Source organism: Sapajus apella, unplaced genomic scaffold (assembly GCF_009761245.1).
Source record: "Sapajus apella isolate SASKATOON/1434 unplaced genomic scaffold, GSC_monkey_1.0 scaffold58, whole genome shotgun sequence".
NCBI classification, from domain to species: Eukaryota; Metazoa; Chordata; class Mammalia; order Primates; family Cebidae; genus Sapajus; species Sapajus apella.
The window spans coordinates 4,161,446-4,173,744 of NW_022436998.1; the positions used below are offsets into that span (position 1 = coordinate 4,161,446).

The window sequence follows — 12,299 nt, forward strand, 5'->3', positions numbered from 1 at the left end:
AGAAACAGGAGAAGTGTTGGTGAAATAGTACAGAAAACCCATGTGCTCAAAATTAATATAAAACTCCATCATTATATGGCAACTTCTGATGTATGAGCTTTAGAAATGAAAAAAATCTAACAATAACTATAGTATATAAAAAGTAAATACATTTAAGACCAATAAAAAGAAATCAGAAATGTATGTTGCATTTAGCATTATATTTAATGGTGTGGTAATGGGAAACGGTATGTATTTGTAATTACACATTATAATTAAAAGTTATGAAAATAACCTCTCCTGGGCTAGAACATTCCATGCTATACAAAAAAGCCACAAACTACACAGAGATAAATGCATTTAGAAATAATGAATATGGCAGCAATGACACTTCAGGAGTTGGACTGCCATTCAAAGTAACTACAATGAATCCATCAGTTACAGCTGGAATCCATCTGAGCACAGTTGGCTGGTACAACTGTGACCACTGAGAAAAAAGGCATTATGAGGAAAAAGGATATAGCTTTAGTGTAAACTGAAAATGAGATGGCATTTATCATGGGACAAAATTGTCAATAAACGTTAAAAGTTCTTCAGTATTGGTGTATAATTACTTTGAATCATTAATGCTAACAAAAAATTGGAAATAAAAAGAAAATACAATGAACTTAGTAAGATATGTATTAGTTTTATTATGTACTTTAGGACAGTGGTTCTCAACCTTTCCCTTGTCATGCACAAGAGAAATGATACTTTGTGAATATAAAAATAAACTGAAATAAACAGATGAGGCTGCTCATAGCCAGAGTGACTTGCCATAGGGCTCCTGTCCCCTTCTAGTTTCAGGCTGGCTACCCAAGGGTTGAAGGGATCCTAGTATTAAAACCCTAATGTAACTCATTCTTGGTACACCAGTGTTGCAGCACAGTTTTGAGGAAGCTCTACATTATAAGATGTTATTGCTGAAATATGCATAATAATTCTTGGAGTTTTGTGGTTGTATCAACAACATGTTATTAAAATGGAAGGAAAAAGTATCTTTGTAAAATAAAATTTGCCAAGAAAATATCCATCACACTGACCAGGGTCCTCAGTACTTAAATTCTTACTCAGTTCTGACTGTTCAGATGTGCAATGAGATGTGTCCAGAGGCCATTCTATGTTTCAGGCCATTTCTGATAAAGAGGGTCCTTGGAGAATTTAACCAATTTACAAACTAATCAGTGGTTTTGAGGTTACTTATATCCACACCGTATCTCTTTACTCAGATTCCTCTAGAATTAAATTTAATCTCCTGAACATCTCATGGCCTGAGGAGAAATTATGTTTGGAATAGTCTTGCTAGTTTAATCCAAACTAGAAGTATGGCTATAAAGTGCAGTGTATTAAATAATTTGGTGACTGTTTTACAAATCTATTAATTATTATGATAAATAAGCTCTGGCAAGGCCCTTTCGCTTTTCATATTACACCTAATGGACAACCACTTTTTCTTACAAAAGAAAGGTGAAATGAAACGAATCTATGTGTGTGTCTGTGTGTGATCAATATATTAGATCAGGCATCTGCAAACCATGGCCCTGAGACAAATAATGGCCTACAACCTGCTTTTGTAAATAAAGTCATTTGGGACATAGACACATCTATTAATTTACATCCTGTCTAAGGCTACGTTTGTGCTAAAATAGTGAAACAGAATCTCTATAGCTTGTAGTGCTGAAAATATTTACCATCTAGTTCTTTACAGAAAAATTTTGTTGAGTCCTGTGCATAGAATAGTAAGAGATAAGAGACTGCATACTAAGATAGACCGTCTCCCTTCTTGAAAAGATGCTATTAACCAAACCAAAACCAAATTATCATGTATATAAATTCAAAATATAACAGAAAAAGAAATTACTTTAATAAATATAATGGTGTTTCAAGGCTATCTGAAATATATTTATGCATTTATATGTAAAGGTATGTGTAAACTTTATATAAACTTAAAATCTAGTCATTCTTTTGAATAGTGTTTCATTTAGGTGGATAATCAAAGGAACTTTTGTTCATACCTGTGAGAGTTTCCAAAGTTTTGCCAAGTATGATATTCTTCCATGAGATCAATGTGATCCAATGTAGAATTATAGAAATCAGTATAAGGAATAAGGGGAGGGAGAACTAAATTGTTTGCAGTATCTGTAAAGATAAATTCTCACATAAAGACCTTTTCCAACATGCACAAGATTCACTCTAATTATAAAAACATTATTTTAATGTCTACTAGATAGTCTTGACCTAGAAACTCCTTTTTAAATAACTGCAGCTCTAAACTTAAAGGGTAATTTTAAAATTGTGGTTTAAATGCAACCAATAGTTTCTTATTAAAAAAAAAAAAAACTTGTAGTGACGATTACAATAGTATTAAAGGGAATATGCAGATGGCCATTTGCTCCCATTTCTGTGTGTTCTCTCCTAGGGGTCCCTCAGTAGTTGATGGAAGTTCTTTTTTTTTTTTTCCGAAATCACTACACAGAGCAGCTCATATGCACTTAATTGCCACAATACAGAATACTGCCCACTAGAAGGCATAAAGCTTTTTTCATGCTTACAAACTGGGAAATATATTATCAAAGTAGAAAATAAAGTATAACTTTTTCCTTCACACTTTGCAAGTTTACTTTGTGCGATTCATTTTGCTTCATGTTTTTAACATTTTGGTGGTTTTTGTTCGTGATTTTGCTATTTCAAAATGGCCAAGCGTAGTGCTAAAATGCTGTCTATTGTTCCTAGCAAGAAGGTTGTGATGTGCCCTACAAAGAAAATATGTATGTTAGAGAAGCTTCTTTCAGGCATGAGTTATAGTGCTGTTGGCCCTGAGTTCAATGATAATAAATCAATGACTTCTATTAAATAAAGTGTGTCTTTAAAAAAACACTCACAAAGCAAAGTTATATATTGATTGGTTGACAAAATCACAAAGCTTTTTTCATGCTTATAAATTGTAAAATTTATTATCAAAGTAGAAAATAATTTACAACTATTTCCTTCAAAGAAATGATTTAAAATTTAAGAATGCCTCTATAGTCTTTTGAAATCCTTAAGAAATATCCCTAATATGTAACAAAAGAAAAGTAAAAAATGATAGAATAATAAAAACCTACTAAGTAAAGCCAACACTTTAGCAGCTGATGGAATCCACCAGGAACACTTTGTTATAGGTGGAAATTCTTCAGGCTTTGCAGGAAACAGGCGTAAAGAAATAAATTGTAGCAATCTCTCTACCAGTTGTTTGAACCTCTTCTGGGACAATCTGGTAAAGATTTCAAAATAATTGCAATCAAAATTCACATTTTCTGTTTCCAAAATTATCTGTTAGATATCAAACTGCATCTTAAGCCACAACATTTTAAGCTATTCCCTCAAATTCTGTTTCTTAAATTGCCAAACATTTGAAAAGATACAAAATCTTACCTTGAATATTGTCTTAGTTAAATGAGAAATAAACACCAACATTACTATAAAGTTAGTAACATTTTATTTTTAAGACTCAATATTCAGTCAGTCTTCGTTATTCATAGATGCTATACGTCTACATTTGCCTACTTGCTAAAATGTAATTGTTAATTCCCAAACCAATACTTGTGTTTCCATGGTCATTTGTGGAGATGTGAAAAATGTGAGTCTCCTGACATGCACTTTCCCAGCTGAGGTCAAACAAAGTGATGTTCTGCCTTGTTTTAGCTCAATAATCTCTCTTTGCAAGTGTCCTTTATGTGATCCATTTAGCTTCATGTTTTTAACATTTTGGTGCTTTTTGTTGGTGATTTTGCTATTTCAAAATGGCCAAGTGTAGTGCTAAAATGCTGTCTAGTGTCACCAATAAGAAGGTTGTGATGTGCCCTACAGAGAAAATATGTATGTTAGAGAAGCTTCTTTCAGGCATGAGTTACAGTGCTGCTGGCCCTGAGTTCAATGATAATGAATCAATGACTTCTATTAAAGTGTGTCTTTAAAAAAACACTCATAAAGCAAAGTCATATATTGACTGGTTGACAAAAATGTGATCACAGGCTCACAGGAACCTAACCCTGTATTTTCTCTTGAAGCAATGGTTCTGTATTTATTAATTCTATGTTTGTGGTGACTTTACAGAACATAACTACTATGAATAATAATTTACTGTATTTAAAATATCTTTTGGAAATATTTTGCCTTTCTAGGTTTTATCAGTCATAGAGAAGTCATTGTTCATGTGGGTATAGTTCTGTGAAAAAAGTATTATGCTTTTACAAATTGATATTGATGGCTAACCTATATTTTACAATGACATTTTTAGGTAAGGAGAAAGCACCATTTAAATAATGGTAAAATTTATGAATTTACAGATAGAAAATAAAAAGACATACATTAAAATAGTAGTATCTGAGCAAATCTAATTGCCATCTTTGAGATATATAAATAAACAACAATAGGAATGTGCTACATAAAAAGTGAAGGCAGTAGGCAGAAATTCTCAACAGCTTGTGCAAGCAAATTGGTTACTTACAGTAAAAACAGATTTTTCATTACCCTTTATATAGTGCTAAAGTAGATTTTTATAATTGGCTTTTGAAGCACTGTGAATATAAGCACCATTTCTAACAACCTGAAAATATTTAAATATATTTTGTTGTAAAATTACTAATACCAAATTTAAAATTGTGAGACTAAAAAAGTTCTTAATATCATAGAATGATTTACTTTTTAAACCAGTGAACTAGGAAATGATGGTCAGCTTCCACTAAGGTAGCTATCTGTCGTAGCAAGTGAGCATAGATGACATACGTAGATGTGTTATTAAACTGAGGATTCTGAAAAAGATATTAAAGATAATTGTGTTAAAATTCTGTTAACATGTAAAAGGAAAGACACTAAGCTTAATAAGTGGTAAATTCAGGAAACAAAAATTGAGATTATAAAATAACAATAATCTATTTGTTATTTAACAGAGACTTTCATTTACACTGTGGCTATACAGTGAAAAGAGCATGGGCATGGAGATAAAGCAGATCTGAGTCTGAGGGCTAATTCTACCACTTACTAGCTATGCCCTTAGGCATATTCTGTACACTTTATTCTCAATTTCTTTATCTGTAAAATGGGAATGATATTATCTATCTTAAGGATTGTTTTGAGTATTGAAAAAGAAAATGTATATAAAGCACCTTCATAAAAAGTGCCTTCATAAATGGTACCAATCACTATCATCTAATTAAAAGCATAAAACCTGGGTTTTCCTCGATTAAAAGCTAGAAAAATGAAGTAAGGGCTGGTTGTGAAACTTTTGCCATTGTAAAATGAGTTAGCCTCATATCTCACAAAGAACAAGGGGAGAACCACATACAGCTTCTGACGACTTTTAAATGATAAAGGGACACTGAAAGAATACTTGTAAACTAAGAAAAACCTCTAGTTACGTTTCCAAAATCTAAAATTCTAGCACAATGTACATTTCAGCACATCATGGAAAAAATAAATACTATTAAAAAACACCTCCTAAAATTGTGAAAAATAAGAGAGGACCATGTGTTTTTCAAAACTGACTGACAGAACAACTCAAAATTTGGGACTGACTTTAATCAATAACTTCATCTGGTTATGCTTCTTGAAAAGAACAAAATATAAGCAGAGCTTATGGCTGATCAATACACTCACCTAAAATCTGAGCTCTGAGTCATCTTTCTAGCTTTTACTATCCTACATATCTTTGTTTCTTTTTTTTGTAATTTTGAGTTTTGGCTCCTCTCTTACCTCTTTTCCCTCCTTACATTTCTCTTCTTAACTACCTGTTGGTCATTTTCCCCACTTTTCCACTTTTTCCTTTTTCTTCTTTCTCTACTTTCTCTATCCCTATCCTGCATATTTTCTTTCATTAGACATATTAATATTATAATACCATAATATTGTACTAAACACTATACTTAATATAGTTTTCCTTACTTTTAAATGAGATAATAATATACATGGACAACTTTTATAAATTGTAAAGAATAATGTAAATGTATTACTAGTATGCTAGCTATGGTAATAATGTATTTCTTCCTCAAAAAATAATAAAAAGTAAAAATTGCTTTTCATTTGTCTGGATCTTAATTTCTTTTTTTATCTATTAATCTGTATCTATCAAGAGGAAAAGGTTCATCATCTTTGCTTTACAGCAAATTAAAAAAAGAACTCTTATCTTTCCATGAGAATTCTAACTGAAGTTATTGAAAAATACATAGTGAAATGGAAAACATACTAGAAGGGAAAATAAAAGAAAATCCTGAAGCCCATTACAACTAGTTACAAGCAAGAGGTTTGAATGGAGGAGGAGGAAGTGCTTCCATTCTGTTTGTTTCTGAATACTCTGGCGGGAACTAAATCAAAATTTTAATCTCACACATAATTTAGCTTCTGATTATTTATTTGTTATGGCTTTAATCTTCTGGTTACAGGTAACTGTAATTCTAAAAAGAATCAATAATGTTGCCTAAAATGATACTTAATATTTAATATCATTTCAGATATACATGTAGAGATGGAGATCTGACTTAGACAACTTCAATGAAGTTCTGGTTCTCTTACCTGTAAAAGTATAAAATATGCTCTAAGATCATCTTTTGTTCGTGGACTGAAAAAGAAACAAGAATAATTTATTATGGATGAATGTTTAATCTCATAGCATCTAATTTAAAAAGACCAATAAATGTTTCTATGATGACTGAGTTGAGAAAAGCCAAAAACTAGGCTTAAATTAAAATGCATTATTATTGAAAAGTGACATGTCTATAATATGCTGGGAATACAAGTGCTTCTGCGCCTCTCCTAGGCTGGTTCTGAAGATACCTAAAGACTGGGCTAAATAGGCTATTACATTTTGTGAAGTAAATATGATTAAATCTGGAAGTAGTTAGGAGTGTAATAAAAAATCATCAATTTTAGAATACTTAGGTTTTTGTTTTAATAAAGGATAATCTTTACTTAAGAACATTTATGTATTAAAGAAAGAAAATATGCTTGTGTTTATAGGTCTATTACTAAAGTGATATAGAAATGTCTGTAAATCAAATCATACTTTAAATGTATCAAGTATGCTAACTGAAAGAATCATGAAAAGTAACTTTTTCCATCTTAATATGAATTCTCATATTATCAGATTTGACCAAGAACTTTTGTTATTCCCAAGGCTAATAAGTGTTTCTTGCCTGCTCAAGATCTAACTGGTAAATTCTCACAGATATCTGGAAGTAACTTCTTGAATTAAAAATGGTTCGCCTCTAAGACAACCAGATGCAATTCATGATTCCTAACTGGGTCCTGGATTGAAAAACAAAATCCAGATATTAAAGCTTTTGTTATTATCTACGCTGTTGAGTGTTTCTTTCTTGCCCACTCAAGATCTATTTGTATATATCATCTTTGCCTCTAAGTCCTTTCCTATCCTACCTAGAACTTCATAATCTTGCCAAGGTCATTTACGCCCACATAAATTATCAGGCATGTATGATAAACTGTATGAGTAGGTTTGATTTATTAGAATATTTTAAATGATATTTTTACTATAATGTTCAGGAAGCAGTTAACCTCAGTTTGGCCTTAACTCTTCAGTCCTCAGACACTTAACTGAGAAGTAACAGGGTTTTCTTCTCTTTGAGGCTAGTAACTGATTTTCTGAAACACGAGATACAGGAAAATATAATACAAGAAGGTAAATTTTCTTATAATAAGCAAGAGTTCCTAACAGAAAAACAGGCAAATCTGCAATTAAAAAAAGGCGAAAGTACATGGAAAACTTATAAAAGAATAAATAAAAATAGCAAACAAATGATAAAATGTTAAGCTTATTAGTATTAAGGAAAAGTACATAAAAATGAGATCCCCTTTTCATTTATCAAATTAGGACAAGTTTTGTTACAAGGAGATACCACTGAGTCAGGCCCTCTGCTGTTAGAAGTGTACATTATCAAAACTGCTTTGTGAAGAAATCTGACAAAATGGATTAAGTGTCTTAAAATGTTTAAACTCTGATATAGTAATTCAATTTCTAAAACAATTTACATAAATGCTCAGAAAAGAAGATTTTTGTACAGAATGTTCACTGTGGAAGTATTCATATAGACAACCATTCTTAGAGAATGTTAGGTAAATTACAACACATTCCTATTCTAGGTTATTAGTTGGACATTAAAACTGTGGTTTAAGAAGGAAAATGCAAACAAATTACTAGAGTAATAAACTAAGGAAAATACCAGTAAGTTAAAAGTCACAAGAAACTATACAGTATGATTTTAATTGTTTTAAAAAGATGACTAGAAAAACACTGCAAAATATTAACATTTTTTCACTTTCTTCTTCTTTTTCTTTTTTTTTTTGTTTTTGAGACAGAGTCTCACTCTATTGCCCAGGTTGGAGTGCAGTGGCATGATCTTGGCTCACTGCAACCTTTGCCTCCAGGACTCAAACAATTCTCCTGCCTCAGCCTCCTGGGTAAGCAGGAATTACAGGAATGTGTAACCATGTCCGACTACTATTTGATTTTTACTAGAAACGAGGTTTCATCGTGTTGGCCAGGCTGGCACTTTCTTCTTTATACTTCTCTGACTTCTCCCTATATAAGTATGAATTCCTTTCAAAATCAGAACAATTAAAATATTATTAAAATATATATGGTACATGTAACATTACATTTAAGAATTCTACTTAGGTATTATTTATTTATTTTTCATTTTTTTTTTCTTTTTTTTTCTCACCACTAACAAGGGGGTATTACTTTTAAACTAGTCTTAATATGAACATTTGAATTATAATTAATGGCATTCCTTTGGCTTTAATAGAAGTTATTATTGAAATAATATACTTTTAATATACGTTAAAATACGGACTTTTAAAAGTACATTTTTATTTTATGCATATTCATGGTTCAAAACATTATCAATTAAATTGCCCATGATTCCTTATATAAGTATCTAATATTTAGTACTGAGAGAAAAAAATACTTTAATAACTGGCCTTATGTGTCCTTATATTAGAAATAAGAAAAATTTTGCTCTGGCTACCGGGAAGCCCAAGGCTAAATTTAATGCTCATTATTTCAGTTAAGTTACTGATGTAAGTACCCATTCCATTTTTGTTATGCATATATATCTGCATAGAAAAAACTTTACATAAAATTTAAAAGAATTCACAGATCTTTTTATGCCCATCTCTAGGTCCTACTGAGAAGTCACAGATCTCAAGTTACACAGCTTTGTTGTAAATGGCTTATAACTCCTTTATCATCTATGTTATTATAACTCAACTAAAATCTTTTCTGAGAGCAAAACAAATATATATATGTTAAAGATATATAAGTTACACATCTATACTGATTAGCTAAATATTGAAAATATTAGTTTACCCTTTCCATTCCCGTAACAGGCTGTTAATGATTCCCTTTAATACTGTCTTCTGAATGTCTTGAGGCTGTATGCAAAAGAAAACAATAAGGTAATTAGGATTATTTACATAGGTGATGTTTATATGTTAATTATGTTTACAGATCTGCTTCAACAGTTAAAATCAGACTTGAAGACTTGGGACTGACACTTATAATAGTACTGATTTTACATTTAAGAACTCTGGAAAGCATCAGTGACATAAGATTACAATATGAATATCCCTGCTATGTGTAGTGTACAACATACACAAACATATACGGTGATGGTTGATGACCAACAGAATTTTTACATAACTGGAAAATAAATTTCACTTTCCCTGACTTGACAGGATAGAATAATGAACATGAATCCAAGAGTAACATGTTTACTAATATAACATTACACTATAGTTTAATAATCTCAATACTAAAAATCTTATTTACTATCAAACAACCCAAGAATAAATAAAAATAAAATACATCTAGATAATACTTTAGTTTATAATAGTATAGAAGCTCCATTAACAAGAAACTTTAAATAATCAGTAAAATTTGTGTCATGTTGTTATATGAAAGTGGCAAATGCCAATAAGCATATATTATGCCTTTATTTAAAACCAAAACCATTACTTCCAAGACATGTCTGTCAGCACTCATTCAGCCTAGCTCTATGTCATATACACACATACATATACATATTTAATATATAATTCCTTTCTCTTCCTCTGCTTATAATAACCCTGCACACCCAGAGAGTACCCCTGCTCAACCACTTATTTAGTGTTTGCCCTTGAGCAACAAAAGCTGCAGGAGAAAAATCAAACAAATTTGCTGACTGGATATACTTTAAGTTTATGACCACAAACCTCAAGAGGACACTCAATACCACTGATAGTCCCGTATTTCTCTAGTTCATTTACTTCTCTACACTTCAAGACAACTATATTTCAAACCTTCTTATATCTCAAATCTCTTAACAACTTCTTCCCAGCATTGTTCCCAGTTATGACCTTGCTACATACTTGAGTGAGAAAGCAGATGCACTCAGATAACAGATGCACTGTCCCACTGTAACTTCTACCAATTTGCCTACAACTGCACTTGACCAAGGCCAACCCCTTCATTTGCGTCCTACATCCCATCCCCTCCCATAACCTTGTTAAGGACATGGTTATTAAAGTTTTTTCTTATCTCTCCTGTATCATCCATTTCTCCCGCTCTACTAAAACATTCCTATTAGTATAACAACACAGACTAACATCACTGGCAAAGATTTGCCATTCTTCTCCACTTCGCTCTATGCCCTTGGAGGCTGACTCTGAAGGACTACATCAACTAGGCTCCTTTGCCTTCTGATTGGGTTCAGCTAATAGAAAGCACTAGCAGAAAAGAAAAGAGAGTGAAGTTGGGGTATTTGTTCCCTCAGCTCCCCACCTGCAGGGTCACCATGGGATGGTTGTCATGGGTTGGCTGTGTCCCTAGAGTGAAAACCCCATCTCCTGTAAAGCAGCCCTCCCGCCCACAGCTCATCTCTAGATTCTCCCCTGGGGTACTGTGCTCTCTTTGTGGTCTCACTTACTCTGCTAACAACTTTGTAAATAATCTAAGTTACCAATTTGAGTGTGTTGTCTGTTTACTACCAGGACTCTGACTGATATATTGCTTTTATTTAGAACATCTCATTTGGACCATTCATGTACTCTTCTAGCTACCACCTCATTTCTCTGCTTCTCTTCATAGTGAAAGTTCTCAAGAATTATCTGTACTCACTATCTCTTCTTACTCTTTCAACTCATTCCAAATAGGCTTATTAAAGTCTTACTAAAGTCATCAATTATCTATAGCTTATGAAAGACAATGGTCAATTATCTGTCCAAACCTTACAAAATGTCTCAGCAACATCTGACAAGGTGGACTACTCCTTTCTTCTTTAAACACTCTGATCTCTCCTTTGCTAATGCCTTATCCATCTAATTAAATGGCAACAGCATCCACTCAGTTTCCTTTCTTGCCTTTGAGTGCCACATTCAATGTACTGGAACTTTTACTAGCTCTATTCCATAATTTATGAGTCGAAACATTTCTCATTATTTTCATTGCCAAAATTGCTAATCCAAATATCAGCTTTTGCTTTAACTACTGCAATGCCTTCCTAACTCCTTTCTCTTGACACACTACAGACCATTTTCTGCTAAGCATCTAGAGAGATCTTTCTTAACTATAAGTGATCCCTGCTTAAAACACTCAATCACTTTCCATTACAATACAATCAAACTCCCATGGGCATATGCAGTCTGATCTCTTACCAACTTAGTGTCTCCTTTCTCCCTAATTCACCATGCTTTAGTCACACAAGTCTTATTTCTGGATCTTCCAATTGTGCTCCCTTCTCAGGGCCTTTGTATTAGCTAAAACTTCTGTTAGTTCATACAGGTATGAACTACTACATTTGGCTAGCTTTTTCTTCTTCACCTTTGGAAGAGTTCAGACCACCTGCCTGGCAGATTATTTCTTAATTGGGGGTTTCTGCTAATTTCTTAGATTTGATTCAGGTTATGCATTTTGGAAAGGAAAACTCATAATGTGTCCTCAGTGTATCACATGAACAAGCATGTAGTGTCAGTTTAGTGATTTATTTAAGAAAATGAGTGAATCAATTATTACTATCATGGTTGCAAATCTTAATTTTTTAACTTTAAATTTCTTCTACATTTATTACTTCAAATTTTACTGAGATTTTTAAATTTTTAATTTTTGTGGGTATATTATTTATGTGGGGGTATATATAGGTTATACGAGATATTTTGATAGAGGCATGCAATGTGTAATAATTACATCAGGGTAGATAAAGTATCCATCACTTCAAGCATTTGTTGTGTTTCAAACAATCCAGTTACACTCT

At 32.3% G+C, this 12,299-nt stretch overlaps 1 protein-coding gene across 4 annotated transcripts in view; it reads right to left on the reverse strand.

Moving 5' to 3' along the window:
• The window catches only part of HECTD2 (HECT domain E3 ubiquitin protein ligase 2), a 92,321-nt gene that overhangs the window by 21,158 nt on the left and 58,864 nt on the right, over nucleotides 1–12,299 (reverse strand). For all 4 annotated transcript variants that reach the window (XM_032245553.1, XM_032245554.1, XM_032245555.1 and 1 more), the window contains exons 6-10: nucleotides 9,380–9,444; nucleotides 6,568–6,613; nucleotides 4,702–4,811; nucleotides 3,123–3,271; nucleotides 2,034–2,157 (exon numbers count right to left, since the gene is read on the reverse strand). In XM_032245553.1, coding sequence (XP_032101444.1) covers nucleotides 2,034–2,157; nucleotides 3,123–3,271; nucleotides 4,702–4,811; nucleotides 6,568–6,613; nucleotides 9,380–9,444 — 494 coding nt within the window. The remainder of the gene's footprint in view (nucleotides 1–2,033; nucleotides 2,158–3,122; nucleotides 3,272–4,701; nucleotides 4,812–6,567; nucleotides 6,614–9,379; nucleotides 9,445–12,299) is intronic.